Source organism: Globicephala melas, chromosome 13, assembly GCF_963455315.2.
Source record: "Globicephala melas chromosome 13, mGloMel1.2, whole genome shotgun sequence".
Lineage (NCBI taxonomy): Eukaryota > Metazoa > Chordata > Mammalia > Artiodactyla > Delphinidae > Globicephala > Globicephala melas.
Window position 1 is genome coordinate 71,762,414 of NC_083326.1, and position 25,452 is coordinate 71,787,865.

Genomic DNA, 25,452 nt, shown 5'->3' on the forward strand with positions numbered 1-25,452 from the left:
AAGATATTCCATGCAAATGGAAATCAAAAGGAAGCTGGAGTAGCAATACTCAGATAAAATAGACTTTAAAATAAAGAATGTTACAAGAGACAAGAAAGGACACTACATAATGCTCAAGGGATCAATCCAAGAAGACGATATAACAATTATAAATATATACGCACCCAACATAGGAGCACCTCAAGACATAAGGCAACTGCTAACAGATATAAAAGAGGAAATCGACAGTAACACAATAATAGTGGGAGACTTTAACACTTCACTTACAACAATGGACAGATCATCCAGACAGAAAATTAATAAGGAAACACAAGCTTTAAATGACACAACAGACCAGATAGATTTAATTGATATTTATAGGACATTCCATCCAAAAACAGCAGATTACACTTTCTTCTCAAGTGCACACGAACATTCTCCAGGATAGATTAGATCACATCTTGGGTCACAAATCAAGCCTCAGTAAATTTAAGAAAATTGAAATCATATCAAGCATCTTTTCCAACCACAACACTATGAGATTAGAAATCAATTACAGGGAAAAAAACGTAAAAAACACAAACATGTGGAGGCTAAACAATACGTTACTAAATAACCAAGAGATCACTGAAGAAATCAAAGAGGAAATCAAAAAATATCTAGAGACAAATGACAAGGAAAACACAATGATCCAAAACCTATGGGATGCAGCAAAAGCAGTTCTAAGAGGGAAGTTTACAGCAATACAATCCTACCTCAAGAAACAAGAAAAATCTCAAACAATCTAACCTTACACCTAAAGGAGCTACAGAAAGAAGAACAAACAAAACCCAAAGTTATCAGAAGGAAAGAAATCATAAAGATCAGAGCAGAAATAAATGAAATACAAACAAAGAAAACAATAGCAAAGATCAATAAAACTAAAAGCTGGTTCTTTGAGAAGATAAACAAAATTGATAAAACTTTAGCCAGACTCATCAAGAAAAAGAGGGAGAGGACTCCTATCAAAAAAATTAGAAATGAAAAAGGAGAAGTTACAACAGACATCGTGGAAATACAAAGCATCGTAAGAGACTACTACAAGCAACTCTATGCCAATAAAATGGACAACCTGGAAGAAATGGACAAATTCTTAGAAAGGTATAACCTTCCAAGACTGAACCAGGAAGAAATAGAAAATATGAACAGATCAATCACAAGGAATGAAATTGAAACTGTGATTAAAAATCTTCCAACAGGGCTTCCCTGGTGGCGCAGTGGTTGAGAGTCCGCCTGCCGATGCAGGGGACACAGGTTCGTGCCCCGGTCAGGGAAGATTCCACATGCCGCGGAGCGGCTGGGCCTGTGAGCCATAGCCGCTGAGGCTGCGCGTCCGGAGCCTGTGCTCAGCAACGGGAGAGGCCACAACAGTGAGAGGCCCGCATACCGCAAAAAAAAAAAAAAAAAAAAAATCTTCCAACAAACAGAAGTCCAGGACCAGATGGCTTCACAGGTGAATTCTATCAAATATTTAGAGAAGAGCTAACACCCATCCTTCTCAAGCTCTTCCAAAAAATTGCAGAGGAAGGTACACTCACAAACTCATTCTATGAGGCCACCATCACCTTGATACCAAAACCAGACAAAGATAGTACAAAAAACGAAAATTACAGACCAATATCACTGATGAATATAGATGCAAAACTCCTCAACAAAATACTATCAAACAGAATCCAACAACACATTAAAAGGATCATACACCATGATCAAGTGGGATTTATCCCAGGGATGCAAGGATTCTTCAATATATGCAAATCAACCAAAGTGATACACCATCTTAACAAACTGAAGAAGAAAAACCATATGATCATCTCAAGAGATGCAGAAAAAGCTTTTGACAAAATTCAACACCGATTTATGATAAAAACTCTCCAGAGAAAAGGGAACCCTCTTGCACTGTTGGTGGGAATGTAAATTGATACAGCCACTATGGAGAACAGTATGGAGGTTCCTTAAAAAACTAAACATAGAATTACCATATGACCCAGCAATCCCACTACTGGGCATATACCCTGGGAAAACCGTAATTCAAAAAGTCATATACCACAATGTTCACTGCAGCTCTATTTACAATAGCCAGGACATGGAAGCAACCTAAGTGTCCATCAGCAGATGAATGGATAAAGAAGATGTGGCACGTATATACAATGGAATATTACTCAGCCATAAAAAGAAATGAAATTGAGTTACTTGTAGTGAAGTAGATGGACCTAGAGTCTGTCATACAGAGTGAAGTCAGTCAGAAAGAGAAAAACAAATACCATATGCTAACACATATATATGGAATCTTAAAAAAAAAAAAAAAAAAGGTCCTGAAGAACCTAGGGGCAGGACAGGAATAAAGACGCAGACATAGAGAATGGAGTTGAGGACACGGGGAGTGGGAAGGGTAAGCTGGGATGAAGTGAAAGAGTGGCATGGACATATATACACTACCAGATGTTAAACAGATAGCTAGTGGGAAGCAGCCGCATAGCACTGGGAGATCAGCTCAGTGCTCTGTTACCACCTAGAGGGGTGGGATAGGGAGAGTGGGAGGAAGACGCAAAAGAGGGAGGAGATATGGTGATATATGTATACGTATAGCTCATTCACTTTGTTATAAAGCAGAAACTAACACACCATTGTAAAGCAATTATACTCTAATAACAATGTTAAAAAAAATAAATAATAATAATAATTTAAAAAACTCTCCAGAAAGTGGGCAGAGAGGGAACCTACCTCAACATAATAAAGGCCGTTTATGACAAACCCACAGCAAACATCATTCTCAATGGTGAAAAACCGAAAGCATTTCCTCTAAGATCACGAACAAGACAAGAAAGTCCACTCTTGCCACTATTATTCAACATAGTTTTGGAAGTCCTAGCCATGGCAATCAGAGAAGAAAAAGAAATAAAAGGAATCCAAATTGGAAAAGAAGAATTAAAACTGTCACTGTTTGCAAATGACATGATACTACACATAGAGAATCCTAAAGGTGCCACCAGAAAACTACTAGAGCTAATCAATGAATCTGGTAAAGTTGCAGGATACAGAATTAATGCACAGAAATCTCCTGCATTCCTATACACTAACAACGAAAGATCAGGAAGAGAAATGAAGGAAACAATCCATTCACCATTGCAACAAAAAGAATAAAAACCTAGGAATAAACCTACGTAAGGAGGTAAAAGACCTATACTCAGAAAACTATAAGACACTGATGAAAGAAATCAAAGATGACACAAACAGATGGACAGATATACCATGTTCTTGGATTGCAATAATCAATATTGTGAAAATGACTATACTACCCAAAGCAATCTACAGATTCAATGCAATCCCTATCAAATTACCAGTGGTATTTTTTACAGAACTAGAACAAAAAATCTTAAAATTTGTATGGAGACACAAAAGACCCTGAATAGCCAAAGCAGTCTTGAGGGGTAAAAAACAGAGCTGGAGGAATCAGTCTCCCTGACTTCAGACTATACTACAAAGCTACAGTCATCAAGACAATACGGTACCGGCACAAAAACAGAAACATAGACAATGGAACAGGATAGAAAGCCCAGAGATAAGCCCATGCACCTATGGTCAACTAATCTATGACAAAGGAGGCAAGGATATACGATGGAGAAAAGACAGTCTCTTCAATAAGTGGTGCTGGGAAAACTGGACAGTTACATGTAAAAGAATGAAATTAGAACACTCCCTAACACCATACACAAAAATAAACTCAAAATGGATTAGAGACCTAAATGTAAGACTGGACACTATAAAACTGTTAGAGGCAAACATAGGAAGAACACTCTTTAACATAAACCACAGAAAGATCTTTTTTGATCCACTTCCTATAGTAATGGAAATAAAAATAAATAAATGGGACCTAATGAAACTTAAAAGTTTTTGCAAAGCAAAGGAAACTACAAACAAGACAAAAAGACAACCCTCGGAATGGGAGAAAATATTTGCAAATGAATCAACAGACAAAGGATTAATCTCCAAAATATATAAACAGCTCATGCAGCTCAACACTAAAAAAAGAAACAACCCAATCAGAAAATGGGCAGAAGACCTAAATAGACATTTCTCCAAAGAAGACATACAGATAGCCAAGAAGCACATGAAAAGCTGGTCAACATCACAAATTATTAGAGAAATGCAAATCAAAACTACAATGAGGTATCACCTCACACCAGTTAGAATGGGCATCATCAGAAAATCTACAAACAACAAATGCTGGAGAGGGTGTGGAGAAAAGGGAACCCTCTTGCACTATTGGTGGGAATGTAAATAGATATAGCCACTATGGAGAACAGTATGGAGGTTCCTTAAAAAACTAAAAATAGAACTACCATATGACCCAGCAATCCCACTACTGGGCATATACCCAGAGAAAACCATAATTCAAAAAGACACATGCACCCCAATGTTCATTGCAGCACTATTTACAATAGCCAGGACATAGAAGCAACCTAAATGCCCATCGACAGATGAATGGATAAAGAAGATGTGGTACGTATATACAACAGAATATTACTCACCCATAAAAAGGAAGAAAATTGGGTCATTTGTAGAGACGTGGATGGACCTAGAGACTGTCATACAGAGTGAAGTAAGTCAGAAAGAGAAAAACAAATATCGTATATTAACGCATATATGTGGAACCTAGAAAAATGGTACAGATGAACTGGTTTACAGGGCAGAAATAGAGACACAAATGTAGAGAACAAATGTATGGACACCAAGCGGGGAAAGTGGCAGGGATGGGGGTGGTGGTGATATGAATTGGGAGATTGGGATTGACATATATACACTTATATGCATAAAATAGATAACTAATAAGAACCTGCTGTATAAAAAATAAATAAAATAAAATTCAAAAATAAAAAAAAAGAAGCAGGTGGGGTAGAAGATCAAATACTTCTTTAAAATTTTATTTCAACTGCTGAGTTGTTAAAGCATTTTGTAATTACCCCAATAATAATAACAAATGATTTGGGAAACATTAAGTGATTAAAATATCAGCACCATAGTTAAGGGAGTGAAAAAAAACTCGGAGGAAGATTTATCCCAAAGCATTATTTAATTTACAAAATGTTCACTCGGGCAATACCAATAAAGGGGCAACGTCAGAGGATTCTGGGACAATGGTGGTGTCAGTGGCAGCACAGTTTTGGGATCTTCCCAAGTCCCTCAAGAAAAACACAGAGCAGGCAGATAACAAAACAAAAACACAGGGACAATATATACACAAAACTAGGTGATAACCCAAATGCAAGTGTGTGGAGGAAAACCACCAACAGCCACACAACCCGTGTGTTGTCGGCCTCTGTGCGAAAAAAATCATGGGGCAGCAATGGGGTGCCCCACAGATCTGAGAAGAGCAGGCCAATATGAGGCCACAATGGAAACGGGAAGGAGCTTTGCCTTCTCCAACAGCAGGTGAGAACAAGGACCTGAAACGAAAAAGGTATGAAGGGGCTGGAGAAATCTAAACCCCAATACCCTAGACATCAACCAGAGAGGACTCCCTTCTGAGACAGGCCCACACTGAGTGGAAATTCCAAGAAATGGAATCAAATCTGAGCAGGACAGAAATAAGATGGACAAAGGAATCAGAAAGACCAAAAAAAAGCAGGTCAGGAAATCTGACAGCAAGCCACCATGTTTCTGAACACTACCTGAAAAGGACAGAAGAGGGAGCTCTGTGAAGTTAGAACAGCTTTATGAAGGAAGCCAGCTTCTGAAAGCTCGGGAAAACTAAATTCACATAAAAATAAGAGAGGGAGAAGAAAAAAAAAAAAAAATCAAGGCTCCAAAATTACTAGGAGAAAAAAAAAGAATACATCCCTGCAGACAGTACAAGAATGCGAGTAAGACCAGCTCCAAAGAAAGATAAAAACTATCACACACATTTCGAAAGACATTATTAAGAAAACAATACAAGACAGGAAACATAAATCAGAACTTGAAAAACTCAAAAGTAAGGTGGAGGAAATCAAGAAAAAAAAATAGAAATAAAAGGAAAAGTACTTTAGAAACGAAGACTAACAAAGAAGCTAAGAGCAAATAAACATAAATAATGTCCCCAAAGAAATAAAAGGTAAAAAGCAGAAAAATTTTAGCCTAAAAGAAATGAGTAAGAAAAAAGGTTTGGAGAGAAACTGACAAATATCGAAGATAGGTAAATAAGATAAAGCATTTGGATAACAGGAGTCCCTGAAGGGAAAAACCAAAGCAAAGGAACAGAACAAATACTGAAGACTCTAAGTCAATAAAACTTCCCTGCCGGGGCGGGGGGGGGGGGGGGGGGGGGGGGGGGGGGGGGGGGGCCGCACCTGAAACCATATATTGAAAGAGCACATCACACACAGAAATACCAACTCAGAATAACCAACAATAGTCTAGTAAAATTACTACATTTTAAGAAAAAAAAATCTTATGAACATCTAGGCAAAAAGAACATATAGTCTATAAGGAAAAGAAAATCAGATTTTTTCTGATCATCTGATTTTTTACAGCAACACTTTATGCCAAAAGAAAATGAAATATTTAGATACTCAAGGAAATACTGCAAGCCAAGAATTTTATATCCAGAAAAATTCACCTTTAAGTATAAAGGTCACAACAAGCTATTGTCAATATAGAAGAACTTAGAGAATACAGTTCCCACGAGCCTTTCCTATTTGATTCCATCCCTTGGAACTGCTCCTCAGGGTGGGGCCTGTCCTGGAAGGGAGCCCTCTCTGGTTGGTTTCCAGAGTACTGGGGTCTAGAATCTACTAGAGAAGGAGCTTCAGATGATCCAAGTGCCTTTTTTTTTTTAAACTGCTTTCAGTAATCATAATGGTGGTGATACTCTTAGTATTTTTAGTGTGAGACTATTGTATGTATACTGTGAAAAAGCAAATGAGATAGATTAGGATATTCTAATTCATCCTGAACTCCTGAGAACCAGGATTCTTGGTGTGAAAGAAAGGAGCAGAGATGTATTATTAAAGAAGTTAGGTAAAAACTATACAGTCCTGAATTTGAACTGGAAAGATTAAGACGAAGTCACAAGGTATTATATCTTTAAATATATATGTATATTCTAGCCAAATTTACTGCAAAGTCTTAAAAACAATGATCGCTACGGTAACAATGAGCATCCCTAAGCACTCAGAGAGTGATCTAGAAACTCCATTTTCCATTAAAACAAACCAGAGCTTCTGAGAGAAGTGGCGGATTTGAGGTGTGGGCTCAGGGATGGGCCTGAGACACCTGGACATACAGAAGAGCAAGGAAGCAACAGAAACAAGTAGGGTCACTTCAGAAGGACTCAGGAACTGTGAAGAGGTTCCCATTAACACAGACTGAATCCCCTGAGCTTTGAGAAAAGAATTGTAACAGATTGAAACCCATTCAGTTCAAAATGAAATGAAAGGGGGAAAAAAACCTCCAAATGAAAAACTAATTGGTCACCTTCTGAGGAAGATAAAGAACCAATTCATTATTTTGAAAACTGGGTAAATACAAGGAAAGAATCAAGCATTTATCCTGCTTTCCTATATGAACTATACTCCTGGGTAACTAAATAGTAGGTAAGAGAGAGCATCACCTTAAAAATTTTACCAGCTGAAAACTGAAAACAAAATCACAGCATTTAATATCACCATTTTGAGACCCCCTAATGAGTTGCTGGATCTAGGTGCTGGGCATCAATCACAAATCAAAAAACAGCAAAAAACCAGGCATCTTGACACCTCGTGCCTCCTGAGGGGAGACCAGAGCACAAGCTCTAGACTTGTCAAAGGGATGGAATCTGAATCTAATCATGCTCTAGCATCCAGCTGCCAACTTGCAGGGAATCTGAAAGACAGAGTAGCAGGTTGAACTGGACCACGAGGGTGCAATCAGCAAACTCTGGACTTCTGGAAGCAACAGGTCAAAGATCAGGCTTCTTCAACAAGAAAAGGATGGAGGAGGAACCTGTAGATTAGGAAAGACTTAAAAGGCATATCAAGTTTTTAGAACTTGGAAGACTAAGCTCTAGCGTCCAGAGACGCACACTTGAGTGATTAAAACCACAAAGAAAGGCAAGGAAGTGAGTTTTACTGGTTACTTGGAGAGGGAGGGGTGGATGGGGACTGGGATGGGGCACAGGGAAGAGACTGAGAAGCCTGGGAAAGTTCCATTTCTTGACCTGGGTGGCAGTCACAGGGTGTTCACTCAGTAATAAACCTCCTAACTCAGTTCACTTTTTTTTTTTAATGAATTTATTTATTTTTAGTTTATTTATTTTTGGCTGCATTGGGTCTTTGTTGCTGTGGGTGGGCTTTCTCTAGTTGTGGCGAGCGGGGGCTACTCTTTGTTGTGGTGCGCGGGCTTCTCATTGCAGTGGCTTCTCTTGTTGCGGAGCATGGGCTCTAGGCGCGTGGGCTCAGTAGTTGTGGTTCGCGGGCTCTAGAGCGCAGGCTTAGTAGTTGTGGTGCACGGGCTTAGTTGCTCCGCAGCATGTGGGATCTTCCTGGACCAGGGATCGAACCCGTGTCCCCTACATTGGCAGGCAGATTCCCAACCACTGTGCCACCAGGGAAGTCCCTCAATTCACTTTTTCACTTAATTGAACTCACTTAACTGCTCGTTTAGTCTGTTTTATAATACAAAGGTTTTTTTTTAAAGGGCAATGTGACCAATAATGCTGGAGATGGGGAGGGATGGATCAAACCCGCTTCTCCAAGAAAGGTTAAGACTCTCAGTTTAAGATTTGGGCATCAGGTCTAAATACTGTTCCTTCCCCTTAGCAAAATGTGTCTGCAGCCATTCAAATGATCAATTTAGCAAGGCATGTTAAATGGAACAACTCCTTTTAATAGCAGCATATTTCTTTAATACACTTTGGCTGCCAAAATCATGAGATCGATCACAGGAGGAGTTATCCTTAGCCAAAAGTCCATGAGGAAAAATGGGTAAACGTTTCAATGGCACAGTTCAGGAATTAATTTCCTTTTATGTAAAATAACTGTAATTAACAAAGCCTTCCAAACAATGTTTCTAAGTCTGGTTCAGTGCACAGAAAACCAAGAGGGGGATAACCAGAGTGCAGGTCTTGCAGCTCTCCACCTGCCAGGTGTGAGGCTGCCTGAGGGACGACCTGCATCCACTCCAGGCATGACTTCAGGGCTCCCTGTCTGCGCTCTTGCCCAGTCTTTGCAGCAGATGTTGCGCTAGGATTAAAAATGGATCCAAACTCATAATTACATTTGAAAGCTAAGAAGAACATAATCAAGAACAAGAAGCTTCACATTCACAAGTACTCCAAAGCGTGGTTTCATTCACAAGTACTCCAAAGCCTGGTTTCATACATAACCTACCTTTGGAATCTAAACCGGGGAACATACAGAACTTACTTTAACAACCTTTCAAATTGGTTATTTGTATATCTGCATAAAAACGACTTCGTTAACCAGGGTCCACTAGACATTAGCTTGGAAATAAGCACCTACAAAAACTCTTTATTATCTTTCAATATCTGTTTCACATTCCATCTATCTATATAACCTTTGGCATCGTATTTCACTGTAATATGCACTGTAATATATCATGGTAGCAATTTTATCTCTCCTTTTTTAGAGGGGAGGAAGGTCATGTGGTGTAACGGCATTCACAGAATTATTTGAAAGTCATTTTACTTTCCCTAAAATCTTCCCATCAAGCAGATGTGTCAACTGTTAACAAGTATGCGCACACACAGAAGCAAAAGAAGGAAAAAGACAAGAGAGTACAACTCCCTGATATAAACTTGTAAAACGGCTTATCTGCAGTTAAACTTCAGTGTCACTAAATTCTTGTATAGTCCAATGGACAATCAAAGCTCTATGATTTTCTGCATTTCAAGCCTACACACACACACACTCTTTGAAGGCAGTAGGTGAGTCTCGCTGGCCTGTGTGCCCGCCACACCGAGGGAACTTACCATAACCGTGCAGTCCTCTGAGCCGCTGGCAATGACCTGATCGTTATGTGGGCACCAGTCTATGTCCAGCACTGGTCCTGTGTGACCACACACTGTGGGGTAGGATTTGTCAATTCGACCAGTCTGAAAGGAGAGAGAAACAGACCTATTATGTAACATCAATGCCACAGAGTTCTTATGTTTTGTCAGACCCACTTCTCCTTTATTACTTCTACCCCAAACTCTCAAGAATCTACAAATTATGACGTTCATATCAGCCAACGTCAACTGTTAAGAAATGTCAACTTGCATTTCTAAAAAACAGTTACTACCAAGGATACTCCATCAAATCAAGGATCTACATTTCCAGAACCACAGAGATTTTATTTAATCAATGGCATTAATAGACACAGCAAAAGAGAATACAAGAGTCTTTTCATCACAATACAATTCTAACAATAGCCTACTGTAAATTATAGGTGTGTTTTTACTGTGTAAAAAAAAAAACCAAACCTGGTATTATTCAAAATGTAAAATATAACCTTTAATATGATAAGCTAATGCCCTTGAATATACAAATTAACAGTTCTGCAAGTGGATGGCACTTCCAGTGAGCAAGCAAAGTGAAGGTAATGAAAAGAAAAGCTTTAACCACTGCTCAGCGGCCGAAGGACATAGTACGTTTCAACGTCTCGGTCTCTTCCGTCAACAGAAACGCCAGCTGGGCCTTCTAATTAACCAGCTTAGCTCTCAGCCATTACCCAGATCCACATCTCATTAAGAACACAACTTCTAATGTTGGTCATAGCAACCATCACAACGTGCTCATGTTACACACTTGAACCTAACCAGCCAATCTGGCTTATCGGACCAATTTTGTCTGGTGTTAACCAAGACAAATGCTATTACAACAACAGCTGTACAAAGGCTGCTTCTTTTTAAAAAGGTTAATGCCAGTCCTTGCTGACGTTCTTCTACATATGCTAAACGCAGGTGAACAGAAAGGAATCACCACAATGCAAAAGTGAACCTATTTTTTGGTTGATGCTACTCTCCTGTTATGGCCAGCTGTCACAACACGGGGGCAGGCTTCTTGGAAAATTTTCAAGATCAGTAAATTTGGATTTCTCCACTTTGACTTGACTGTGGAAATCTCCAGAGAAGCAGTGTGCTAAAGCACAAAGACCACAGGCTCCAGAGTCAGACAGATATGGATTGAAGTCCAGGCTCTCTTGGTTAAACAGTGTGTGATCTCAGACAGGTAATCTCTCTAAGCTTCAGCTTGTCATCTGTAAAATGAGTAACAGTAATACTTACCTCCCAGGATTACCGTGAGGAGTAAATGAGAAATGAGGTAAATCATAACCTAGCATTACAACCATCTGTATAAGGTGTGTAAAAAATTAGAGTACCCAGAGCACAGTAACTACTCAATAAAAAGCTGGCGCTTACTATTAGTTCTTCCTGTATAATGTTAACTTACTCAATCATTAAAGAATTACAAGCGTGTGTTATCCGTGAACTCTGGGCCAGACACTGAGCTGAGCTGACACAGAGGTGAGCAGGGCGCCCTCCACGTCCTGGCCGAGCGTGGAGTCCATCTAAAGCTCCAGTTACAGCGCAGCACAAGACGTGCAGCACCAGGACAGGCCCAAGGCGGCAGGAACACAGAAGAAGGACATTCAAGCAGCTGTGCGGGGGCTCCAGCCTTTGGGAAGGTTTTCTGCGCAGAAAGGTGAGTTCTGAGTTGAGGTGTGAAGGTGCACCAGCCTACGGACCTGAGGCCTGGGTTTTTTCACACGCTCCCCCTTTCTCTTGCAAAACTAATTCAACCCAGAGTTTCGGTCTCCTGAATTGCATCACCAAAAACAGGAATTCATAAACGAAAACGCCAAGGAAGAAACACAATATTACAGAGAACCTGGGTCTTGTATGAGAAGCCACGTGGGTCACTGACAGGCCGAGAAGCAGTGAGGGTCAGGGACCAGGCTGCCAGGGCTGGGGTGTGGCGCTGCCATTTTCTCCCGAGGCTCTGGCCAAATGACCTCAGTTTCTCACCTGTAAAATGAGAACGCTAGAATTCTTTCTTCAAGAGCTGATGTGAGAATTAACTGAGACAATCAAGGTAAAGCACTTGGTATCGCCCCAGCACCTCTAGTGCTCAAAAAACGTTACCCAAAATTTAACAACTGCCGGAATCCATTCTACCAACACCCCTGACCGTACCCTTCCTTAAAGAAGGAGCTGCTACTAAGCACCCAAGCCAGGTAGTTTCACCTAATTCCCCCTGTGAGTGCTCCTCCCCTGGAGTTCCTACCCCACGTCATGGTCTACTACTCAAGGTGCTGGCGGTGACCTCACAGGTGTTTTATTTTCTAGTATTATTACTGTTTTATTATGTATTATTATTATTTAAGCTATAGATATAGTTACTCTCTTGAATGTGTGATATTTAGTAATTTAAAACATTCTGAGACACAAAGGCCAGGTTGAGGTCTGACACACATTGCAACAGACATTCCAGAAGGAGAGAATGCAAGAGAAACAAAAAACTGAATAGATGAGGGCTGAGGATTTTCCAAGTTTAACTGAGGGCATAAGTCTTCAGATTGAAGAAGCACAGGTCCCAAGTAGAATATCCTAGTGCAATTCAGAACACCTAAAACAAAGATAAAATCTCAAACCAAAGCAGCCATAGAGAAAAGACAGATTACCTACAGAGAGAATAACTAGACTAGCTGTGAGCAGACTTCTCAAAAGCAAGTACAGAAACAAAGACATCAGAAACCATCTCAGAAATGGGAAGAAAAACAACCATCTGTGCATTCTATGCCCAGATAAACTATCATTCAAAAGTGATGACCAAACAAACAAACAACAACCCCAACATTTTTAAACAAAAAGATACTGAAAATTTACCATTTAAAGACTCTTATTCAAAGAATTAAGTTCTTGGACTTATCTCAAAGAATTTCAAAATTAATTTCAAAGAACTAAGTTCAAGGACTTATTTCAGGAAAAGAAAGTGAACCAGAAGAAAGAACTGGGATACCAAAACAAGAAGTGAGCAAACAAATTGGTAAATGTGGTCAATGTAAATAGGCATTGACTGTATAGAACAGTAGTAATTATGACTAACTGGAGTACAGGTAAGACAAGGCAGAACTAAAACACTAAACAACAATAACATGTAAGATAGAAAGATATGATCAGAATTCAAAGGTTTCAGGGCCCTTCCCTAGAAAAAGGCAGAAAATTTGACTAGTTTTAGACTTTAAGTCATGTAAGTATGTTAAAATTAAGGGTAAACACTAAAAGAGAATATATAACTTCCAAAAAGTGTATGGAGTGGTAGGAAGGTTAGTGGAATTTTAAAAACTCATTCAATATAAGAGAAAGAGGAAATAAAAAGAAAAAAGGGCAAGAAAAAGCATGAAAGCTAGAAAGCACAAAATAAGATGGTGGAAATAAAACCAACCATAAATCACAAACTGCGGTAAATATGAATGACTTAAACTCACCTGCTAAAAGACGAGGTGCTTCAGATCAGATTAAAACCAGCTATAAGACACATTTACAAAATAATAATACAAAAAGGCAACTAAAGGAGGGGAAGGGATATAAAAATATGTACCAGGTGGTTATACCAGAACAAATAGATTTTAAGGTGAAATGCATTATTTAAGATTACATTTTAACATTTAAAGAAACAAATCAGAGAAAAGCTATAGTCACTATGGACTTTAACTCATCTAACTACATAAGCTTCAAAATAATTAAAGCAGAAATTGACAGAAGTACAAGGAGAAAATGACAAAACCATAATCTTAAGAGATTGTAATAAAGACTTAAGAGATCAAACAGACAAAAATCAGTATGAATATAAACGGCTTTAACAAAAGTAACAAGCTTGATCTAACGGATATATACAACTTGTAGCCAACATTTTATTTTATTTTTTATTTTTATTTATTTATTTTTTTGCAGTACGCGGGCCTCTCACTGCTGTGGCCTCTCCCGTTGTGGAGCACAGGCTTCGGACGCGCAGGCTCAGCGGCCATGGCTCACAGGCCCAGCCGCTCCGCAGCACATGGGACTTTCCCGGACCGGGGCACGAACCTGCATCCCCTGCATCGGCAGGCGGACTCTCAACCACTGCGCCACCAGGGAAGCCCATAGCCAACATTTTAAAACACACATTTCTTTTTGTTTCCAAGCACACTAATAAACTTTTTTTTTTAAATCACCAAATAGAATACCACAAAGCAAATCTCAAAAACTACCAAGGAATCGATATTGTACAGAACATGTTCTGAGTACAACGCAATACAATTAAAAATTAACAGAAAAGTACAAGCCAAAAATCTCCAAAGCATCTGAAAAGTTTGTTTTTTTTTAAAAGTGTTTGCCAACCTATCCAAGTCCTCGACATCACTCCTACCCTTCCTACCGTACCAGGAACATAAACGGTATCAGCCTTCTTCTTCTTCTTTTCTTTTTTTAAAAAATGAATTTATTTATTTATTTTTGGCTGCGTTGGGTCTTCGTTGCTGAGCGCGGGCTTTCTCTAGTTGTGGTGAGCAGGGGCTTCTTCGTTGCAGTGGCTTTTCTTGTTGCAGAGCACGGGCTCTAGGTGCACAGGCTTCAGTAGTTGTGGCATGCGGGCTCAGTAGTTGTGGCTCGCGGGCTCTACAGCACAGGCTCAGTAGTTGTGGCTCACCGGCTTAGTTGCTCCACGGCATGTGGGATCTTCCCGGACCAGGGCTCGAACCCGTGTCCCCTGCATTGGCAGGCGGATTCTTAACCACTGCACCACCAGGGAAGTCCCCCCAAAATTCCTAATTTACTAAATAATTCACATAGAAAGTCATAATAGCCAACAGAAAAAGGTTAAAATTGGTCAGTAAATACATGCCATATCAAAACTTGTGGGATATAGCTAAAACAAAACTTAAAATTCCAGATGAAATAAGTAAGCTCCTAGAAAATGTGTGATGTATCAAAACTCCTTCAATAAACAGAAAACCTAAAGAGACCCAGAATCATAAAAGGACCAGTACTGTGGGCTTCCCACAGTGCAGTGGTTAAGAATCCGCCTGCCAACGCAGGGGACACGGTTCAAGCCCTGGTCCAGCAAGATCCCACATGCCGCGGAGCAACTAAGCCCATGTGCCACAACTACTGAGCCTGCGCTCTAGAGCCCGCAAGCCACAACTACTGAATCCCACACACTGCAACTACTGAAGCCCACGCACCTAGAGCCCATGCTCTGCAACAAGAGAAGCTACTGCAATGAGAAGGCTGCGCACCGCAACAAAGAGTAGCCCCCGCTCGCCACAACTAGAGAAAGCCCGCATGCAGCAATGAAGACCCAACGCAGCCAAAAATAATAATAATAAAAAAGAACCAGTACTGTAACTCCATACATCACTGCCCACCCAAAATCAATCAGTAAATACCAAAAATAATAGGCCCAGATGGTTTTACAGATGAGTTTTCCCAAACATTCAAGGAAGAAATCATCTCAAACCAGTGTTCCCAGAGAATAAAAAATAAAAGCGCACTGCTGAACTCACTACATAAGGAATGTACCACCTTGATATGAAGGACAGTGTAAGGAAGAGAAACTTAGGCTTATGTGACTTATAAATATTGATGCAAACTCCCCTCAAAAAAGGAGGGGGAAAAAAAGTAATGCAAATTCAGCAGTGTGGGTTGTTCTCAAAAAACACAAGTAAAGTGAAAAGACAAGTTGCAGATTGGGAGAAGATTTTGTATCTACGTGTGTGTGTGTATATACATACATATATACATGTATGTATACATAAAATGTATACCTGACAAAATCAATAAACAACTTAATAGAATAAGGGGCAAATGATATGAACAGGGATCCACAGGGAAGGAAGCCTGAAAAGCCAACAGATGTATGGAAAGTACTCCATCTCACTGGTAATCAGGGAACTGCAAATTAAAACAATAAGGTAATATTTGACACCTATTAAAATTGGCAAGAATTTAGAAGTCTAAATACAAGTGCTGGCAAACATGTTTGGAAAGAGGAACTCATAAAAACTACGCACAGGAGAGTATCCTGCTACGATTCCTTTTGAGAGCAATTTGGAAACAACTGGAGCTGAAGTTGCCCGCCCCTCAGCAATACCACTTCTTGATGGTCTGTGCGAGAGAAACGCTCCCATATTTTGCACAAGGGTATTCATGGAAGCACTGTTGGAAACAGTGAAAAAAGCAGAAGCAATGTAACTGTCCTTTGGTATGAGAATAAATATCACTTATATAAAAGTTTAAAACATACCAAATAATAGTCTATGTTATAGGTACATTCACATGTAATAAAGTACAAACATATGATACATACCAACTTTGAGGAGACAATTACCTCTGGGGAAGGAGAAAAAATGGAAAGCAGAATGGTAGTTTAGCTACATCTGTTATGCTTTACTGTTTTCAAAAAAGGGAGATATGAAACAAACATGGCAAAATATTAACATCTGTTTAACCTTGTAGGTGAGTACATGAGTGTCCTATTATTTTGTTTCCTATTTTTAAAAAATAACTAAAATATAATAAAGTTGAGAAACACACCAATATATTGTTATTAATTTACATTAAAAAAAAAATCTATGGGACTTCCCTGGTGGCCCAGTGGTAAAGAATCCGCCTTGCAATGCAGGGGACGTGGGTTCGATCCCTGGTCAGGGAACTAAGATCCCACATGCTGTGGGGCAACTAAGCCCGCATGCCACAACTACTGAGCTCACGCACCTCAACTAGAGCCCGTGAGCCGGAAACTACAGAGCCCACGTGCTCTGGAACCCACGTGCCGCAACTACAGAGCCCATGCACGCTGGAGCCTGTGCGCCACAACTAGAGAAGAGAAAACCCACAAGCCACAACTAGAGAGAAGCCCACGCACCACAGTGAAGATCCTGCATGCCTCAACAAAGATCCCACGTGCTGCAACTAAGACCCAACGCAGCCATAAATTAATTAGTTAATTAATTATTTTAAAAATCTAAAAAAAAAAACCCTTTAATCCCAAGGAAAAGAGTTTTTCTACCTGAAATGTTTTATTGTATCCCAGGGTCTTTGCATTCGGAGGCTCACCCCAGCACACCCCATCTGGCATCCTTGATGGCAGAGTATAGTCAGTGAACTCTAAACATCCAAGGACACCAAATAATTTTTTTCAATCTGGGCTAGGAAGAGCTTTTGCTCAGATATACAGCAATTTTGAGGGGAATCTGGTAGTACATTAATACTAGTTGCTCTTAATAATACTCAGAAGCTTACTAAATGACTTTTTTTTTTAAGGTTAAAATTATACAACCCTGGCCAAAAGTAAATAGCTACTCACCAGTATTCTTCAATCAAGTAAGATATCTGAGAATAGTAAGAAGCGTTTCTGCCATTCTCAACTCAGCCCCGACAAGTCTATAGCATAAAGGTAATAAAGAGCCCAACAGTTTCACGGGAACTTGAATGTAATTCAAAAGACAACTGCCACTTATTTCCCCCCTTTCTATCAAAAACAAATAATTAGTAATAAAAATCGCTAGCACTTTCAGAGTGCTTACGTTACATGCTAAGAACTGTAGGACAATCTTTTATGTGCATCATCACAACTACCTTCATGAAACAGCAACCCTATTATTCCCACTTTCTAAGTAAAGAAATAGGAACAGAGAAAACCAAGAAGCAGACGTCTAAAATACCACTGACAATCCTACTAGGTTTCTACAGAGAAAGAAAATTTCCACTATGCCATGGGGTTGTGAAAAAGGCACAAGAGTAACGTTGAAATTAGTGGCAGCTGGTCATCAGAAACACAAGTTAATAAAAAATGATACCCTGCAAACAGCTGCTTCCTCTGGTTATAACATCATCATAAATCCTTACAACAAATAAAACAGGGAAAGTAGCATCATCCTGCAGCACAACAGAAAGGGAATCGACTAAATGTCTGACAGTGATAGAGGAACAAAAAGAAGTATGAGAAAAAAATGCCGTTTTAAATGTGCAATGATGGGTTTACACACAGGGTGTGCTCCACACACAGTCAAGTTATCAGCTGCTGTGATTCCAAGGGCTTGCACCTCCAAATAGCTTCTTACCCATAACAAAATCAAACCTAAAGCACAACAACATATTTCACCCATAAGTATGTATCTTTAAAAGGGCGGAGCTGGGCAATTATAAACTGCTGAGAGCTCAAGTCCACGGAAACTGAAGGAAACCATACAGTAACGGCCTTATATGGTAAAGATGAGGGCACATCACTTCTGAAAGTCATTTTGCCCTGGGATCTAATGAGAATGCATTTCTCATTCATAATCATGACACATCCTCATTTATCATCCCGTGAATAAACCAAGGAATCCATGTCTAATTCTAGATTGTGAAGGACCATTCAGAAAGACATCATTGCAAGTCATGGTGACAACACGGCTTACCTGCACGTCTAAGCAGCAAGTGTAAATGAATGCTGAGGCTGGGAGAAAGACTGACAAAAACTTAATAACACCTTTTAAAGTATCTTTTTTGGCTGAACAGTGATTTAATAACTACTCATCAATTTCCCAAGGGTTACATATAGAATAATTTCATTTACTAACAAATCAGTCCACTGTTTCATTAAGGATGCATCACCTCAGTTACATCATCTAGAATATTACTACTTTGCTAGCATGGAATTGAAAGTTTAGCTGAGACTAGCCAGTTGGAGATTCAGATTTCTTGCTTTAAATAATTATTCAAATGTATTGATTACTTACTAGTTATCCCGATCACATGCCATAGAGCTTTTATTGTACCTCTCTAGCTAAAACTCCAAGTGATGAGAATTACCAGCAAGTCAACTCAAGTGGCGAAAATGACCAACACCAAGGTTCCCAAAGGCTCTGGCCCAGACCCCAGTTCATACACTTGTGGGATGCTGGTGAAATAGGTCAGGGCACTGACTTAAGGACTATTATTATCTAAAAGATCCGGTGGCCTGCAGGAGGCCCAGCAATATGAGCCCCAGGGAAAATGCAGCCTCCAAAGTGTGCGTACAGCTGGCACGAGGGAGAGGTGTGACAGCACAATTTCCATGTGGCGGCCCAAGCTGAGGTTGATGGCTTTGACATGTTCTGGCTAGCAACCCTTACAGTGGCAGAAAACCACCGAGACACCGGCACTATCATTCACTTTGGGTATGGGGAAGGCCCTCAAAAATTTCAAAGCAGGCAAAAGCCTCAGCAGAGCTCCTGGAGACTGATGCTTCAACTAAGCTCACAGAGTTAGGCAATACTCTCCTCCTACAGGCTCGCTTTCTTTCTTTCTGGGGGGGAGGGGTGAAAAATCAAAATTGAAGCATCAGTAAATACATATCTTTGTAAAACTGCTCTAAGAAGGAATGTTTATAATTTTAAATAAGTTGGCAAAAACATTTCCTCCTTAGGCATACAAAATTCAATGTAACTCTTATGAAACGATATTTCTAGTTGTAAAGGTATTTCCCATTAGTTTGAATAGGAAACCACAACTGCATCCATTTATATCAAATAGTGTACCTTATTTTTTTTTTTTGGTAATTTTATTTTACTTATTTATTTATTTTTGGCTGTGTTGGGTCCTCACTCCTGCACGCGGGCTTTCTCTAGTTGCAGCGAGCAGGGGCTACTCTTCGTTGCAGTGCACAGCCTTCTCATTGCAGTGGCTTCTCTGGTTGCCGAGCACAGGCTCTAGGCACACAGCTCCAGTAGTTGCGGTGTGTGGGCTCAGTAGTTGTAGCCTGCGGGTTCTAGAGCACAGGCTCAGTAGTTGTGGCACATGGGCTTAGTTGTTCTGCAGCATGTGAGATCTTCCCAGACCAGGGCTCGAACCCGTTTCCCCTGCGTTGGCAGGCGAATTCTTAACCACTGCACCACCAGGGAGGTCCTATCTTACTCATTTGTCATATCTCCTTTCAAAAAGGCATCCATATTTAGGAAGTGCACTCATCCCACACGCCGAAGACACTACCGTTCAATCAAAAGAATTCTAATATATACAAACAGACACGTACAGAAATCTTCTCATAGATGTTTCTATAAAGGAGTTCCACCCTAGGATGTATTTTCAAGGAAGCTAATGGCGTATTTTACAGGTGCAGATATTTTCACCCTCCCAAAGTCTCAAAATACAACATTGGGATGCTTCCCATATGACCTTTGCATTAATCATTCAGAATGATTGTTTCTTAGTGTAAGACAGACCCCTCACATGGTAATTGTTTTCGATCCACACATTAGCTCACTCAATATTAGACTGAAGATACTACCAAACTGGTGCCAACGAGGCTCAATCTAATAATTACTGGTTCCTTCCAAAAGTAACATTGGTTAAAGCCACATAACACTTTACCCAGCAGGCTTACTCTTTCTCACAACTAACATACATTTCCACAAAGTTAAAAAAAAAAAACTCCTATGGTGCCAAAAAGTGACACCCATTACTTTTATCACTCAAATCAAATATTCCCCTTTCAGATGCTCAGGGTATTCGACATACAATGTCCTTCTAGTTTACACTCTGGATTCAGTTCTAGAAACGCAAGCTGGTCTGGGGCGGTGGGTTGTGATCGCTTCCTAGGCCATCTCCCTCAGCTAGTCCAGAGCAGGAAGCTCCCTCCCAGGACCTCCCTCCAAACTTCTCATCTGCATTCTTCTTATAATCCAGCCACTTTATAATCCATTACTATAATCTGAGCTTATTATTTATCCAAACTGGTTACACCACCCTCAGATGTAAGGCCCAAACAGGCCCCACTCCACCCCCCACCCTGACTCAAGGAACAAAGATTTTCAAACTGTTCATTCCCTACTTTATATTCATACAGGTTTTCATTTTAGGAAAAAGTGCTCATCAAAATCACTTGATGTGTCCAAAGTTCAGTAACTTTATCATATTGTCCATACATTAAAAGATCTTTTCAAAGGCAGAGATAATACCTCATTACTGGCCTTGGAGTAATACCCTGAGAATTCTTGAACCCTCCACAAGGAGAATGGTTAAGTCAAACATGTGCTCGGAAGCAAAGGAAAAGTTTGCAGCCTGGGCATAAGGCCTCCATTCATATTGTGCAGAGTTCAAAGGAGTCAAAAAAGGATATCTATTGAAGTGGGTTTTCGTTTTTTTTCAACTTCCTTTTTCTTGGAACAGTATTATTTATGTGGATACATGTTCCACTGCAATCTCTTCAGGCCCTGCTCCCTCACAGGGAGGAGCTACAGTGACAGTGGTCGTGGCACAGGGGAGAGACTGGCCAGAAGAGCAAGACAGGGACCCCTGCAGCTTACCAGGAAGACCGATGCACACAGTACAGGGCCTGCTGACAGGCTGGTCACCAAGAGTGACAGCTCGTGGTCCAGGAATAAAACATTCTGGGGAGGTTTTACTTTAAGGGAACCAGAAACGCCAACCCTGAGGGTGAGAGGAGGTGCTCTGGAATAGCACATAGAGATTGGGTTACCGGGTCCTGGAAAGTAAGCCAGCCGCCACAGCTGCCAGGGAGAGGCAGCATGGTGCTGAGAGCCCTCCCCTGCCTGTGAGTGAAAAGGAACAGTCTTTACGGGCACAAGTGAAAATGCCAAGCAAACCATTTTGGCATCACAGGTCCTCTTTAAAAACTGCGTTGAATAGTGAACAGACCATTTTAAAAGTCCATTAAGAACTTGAGGGCAGTTACTATAAAACTATGGATATTTTATTATCACAAAGCAAAAAGGTGGAAGAGTTGGCATTTCCTTACTCAACCACACCTAAATACACAACAGCAAATGGAGAAGCTCTATTTCTTAACTTCCTGACTTAGCAGAAAATTTATAAAGCAAAACCCTCATCAATGCAGACAAGTAATTCCACACGATCCCTCTGGTCTGAGAACAAAGAAAAACTAGGAGCCCAAGATGAGGCAGAACCTAGTCAAAATACAATTCAGCTCGAAAGGAAAAACTGGAAAGCAAAAGAACTGTCGAACTAAGTGCAAATACAGGAAATTAAAACAAAGCATTTAATATCCAAGCAGAAAGGAGAGTAACTTGTTGCCTAACCCTTGGTACTGTCATCTCCAATGACACTGGAGATTCCTCCCATGGGACCCTTGGTGAATGAGGAAAAGCCCCAGAGCTACCCCTTCCAATCCCAGCTCTGCACTGGTTTACCCACAAGCCTCAGAACAAAAACCCACCCTTCTTGAAGTGGGGATGAAAAACAGAAAAATATCACAGCTCTCTTTTTTCTTTTTCTTTAGGCAAATGCCTTGGGCTGCATGGCCGAGGCAGCTCACATCTTGCAGTGGTTGTAAACAGCAGGAGGACTGGAGCAGAGACCCAATTCAGTAGCCTGTATCATTTACTCCCGACTTAAAGCTCAGCCAGAAAGGAAACCCAAGTCCCCGTTCCTCTGAGAAAGCCAACACGTGCTGTGCTCATCACTTGCCCTCCAGGCTCAGCCTTCCCTGGACTCAGCTCAGGTCCCACCCCCAACTAGCATGGAATTCAACTTGGTGAGAGCAGAACGTTTACTACATATGGTTATAAAGAGGCTTCTGGACAAACGGGGACAGCAGAAATCTGTCCATTGCACCTGGAGTCTATTTTAGTAGAGTAATCAGTATTCAGAAACCTGCTCTTCGCTGCTTCCCTGACTTGGGTCATCATCACGTTTATACAAGGCGGCTTCTGGCAGCAGCACTTGCCCATGTGCTCAGCCCAGACTCACGCTCCAGAAAACCAGGAAAGAGTTAAATGTTCTTTGCACTTGACTCAGTGGCTTCCCCTCACCACACACTCCCAGATCCCACCATTCTCCGAGCCAGGCAGCCAATCAAAGCAAAGGAAGGAAATGATCCTGGCCGGCTGACAGCCCCAGCGCTCTGATGGCCATATATGGTAAAAACCACTGTCAGAGCCCTGTCAGGCCTGCAGGCCGGCTGCTGTGGACATATCAGTGAACTGCAGCAGCGTGAGAGGCCGGCCAAGGAAACGCACAAAGGACAGGCTGCTTGCTCATCTCCAGGGTAGGGGGTAGGAGGAAGGCAGGGGAGGGGAGGGGGGAGCCGTCATCTGCCAGGGCACACTCTGAGTCACAGCCACTCACTGTAATCAAAAATAGCCCCAGGGTACATGGTAAGATTCCTTCTGCCAGGACTTTGTGCTCCATTGTTAACTGGGGGTGAGTAGGGTGTCCCCCTCCCATCCCCCCCCACCCAACAAGACTGTGGAAAACAGTCACTGGGAGCAGATGAAAAGGTCCTTCTGTGGCACTTCATGTGGTAATGAGGCCGTGCAATGCTCGTGGGGCTGGCAGCTCGGAAGTAATTTGGAAGTCATTGTTCTGCACCTGGTGCCCCCCACCCCGCATCCTCCACTGCTGGCCCTGCCCTGCCTCCCAGCCTTTCACAGCCCACACAATTGACAGTTAAGGTGCTCAGGGTAGCAGACAGACAGCATCTATTTCAGGAGGCGGTGAATGGGCATCCCAGGACACATCAGGACACTGGCACTGAATAAAAGCCCCTGCCCATCACACCAAAGCTACCCTGTGCCAGATGTCCACATCTGTACAAAGGGCTACTAGCATCGCCACCCTTGTCCAAAATGGGGCACCGCTATTTGTGGGAATGGAAATTGCCTGTCAGCAGCGTACAGTAAGGGGGAGGCGCAGCCAATGCAAATCCAGCAGGTGCTGGCAGTAACTGGGGGTCACAGAGAAAAGCACCATCGGGAGACTGCCATTTCTTTTGAACTAGTCCATGAAAGAAGGCACTTATCAGCACGGCGCCTGGCACTTAAAGGAAGCCCTCAATGATGTGAGCTGCTGCGACTCCATCACTGCCACTGTCTACTCGCAAGGCACGGTAGAGACCAAGCACTTTCCAAACCTTGAGACAATTCTCCAAGCTGCCAGAATCAGAGCCCTGACAGGCTAGTGTTTTTGTTATTAAGTCTTCTAATCCCAGAGAAAGAATGCAAAGGATTAAGTGTCAATTAGACCACGGTTTCTATTAAAAAATCTTTCACACTCAGTGGGAAAAAAATGTTAATCAAAAATATACATGTACAGGGCTTCCCTGGTGGTGCAGTGGTTGAGAGTCCGCCTGCCGGTGCAGGGGACACGGGTTCGTGCCCCGGTCTGGGAAGATCCCACGTGCCGCGAAGCGGCTGGGCCCGTGAGCCATGGCCGCTGAGCCTGCGTGTCCGGAGCCTGTGCTCCGCAACGGGAGAGGCCACAACAGTGAGAGGTCCGCGTACCTCAAAAAAACAAAACAAAACAAAAGTATATATATATATATATATATATATATATATATATATATATATATATATATATATATACACACACACACACACATATACATGTACAAACCAAATAAAGATTCAGAGACCTAGGTTCTAATCCACGGAAGACCCCACAGCTCCAGGCAGTCACTCAGCCTGAGTTTCAATTTCTGCAACGGTAGAACAGAGGTATGACAGCAACGCCACCGTGTGCAAAAACTAAGACATCATATATGAAGGGGACCCTCCAAGCACATTCTGATGTCACTCTGGAGCCTTATTTTTATGAATATAACATGAAGTCACTGCCTTTTCCTGAAGCTGAAACAGTGGAAAGATGCCACGTAGATCCAGTTTTAACAAAAATCCTAAAATGCAGAGCAGTGCTTACCCTGGTTCTTCTCCATATAACAGTGAAGGAAAACACTAGTTTTGTACTATTTACACTGGAAGTGAAGGAAAAAAAGAGCCAAGAAGTGTGTAATTTTTCTACCAAAAAGCTGTCCTACAGCTCCTCCCAATCCCCCTCCAATCAAGCATTCCATTTCTCCAATACGAGAAAAGGCCATCCCAACGCAGAAAGAAGGAATGTGGCCCCCCCCCCCGTTCTTCGCCCTCCTGGGAACAGAGCCCCTCTTCTAACACATCAGTTTAGTGAGTTGGTTGGGCTCCTCTTCTGTTTCATCCCTGGCTCCTACACTCAGGAGAAACCCAACTTCCAACAGAACCTTCTCTGTGACATCTTCCTTGAGCCTCATTTAGAACTCATCTCCCATCGCTGTGTCAGAGCCCTTTAGACACAGACAAACCTCCCCATTGGAGAGATCGAGGTCAACTGTTAGCAAAGCTTTTTTAAGAGCAAGATTCGAAACAGGTCCTGGCACAGAGCAGGTGCTCAAATGTCTGAGAAATAAGTATGTGAATGAATTAATGTAATTTTTTTAAAGTACTGTTTTAGATTTCACTTAAGCTTAAACAACAATTCGCTCTTCATAGAGCTTTGGTAATATTTCTGATATTACTACTACAGAATCCCTCAATTATTCATTTAAGATTTATTATAGAATGCTGTATATCTATATGTATGTATCTATCTATACAGATTTTTTTTTAAAAGGAGAGGTGGAAAGAGTGTTTAAAATTATCCAAAGGCCTTTTAGGCCGCTTTGAATTACTCATTTATTT

At 41.2% G+C, this 25,452-nt stretch overlaps 1 protein-coding gene across 3 annotated transcripts in view; it reads right to left on the reverse strand.

Annotated features, from left to right (window-relative positions):
• CORO1C (coronin 1C) overlaps positions 1–25,452 on the reverse strand; it is an 83,970-nt gene that overhangs the window by 20,898 nt on the left and 37,620 nt on the right. For all 3 annotated transcript variants that reach the window (XM_030860643.2, XM_030860646.2, XM_060310028.1), the window contains exon 3: positions 9,965–10,087. In XM_030860643.2, coding sequence (XP_030716503.1) covers positions 9,965–10,087 — 123 coding nt within the window. The remainder of the gene's footprint in view (positions 1–9,964; positions 10,088–25,452) is intronic.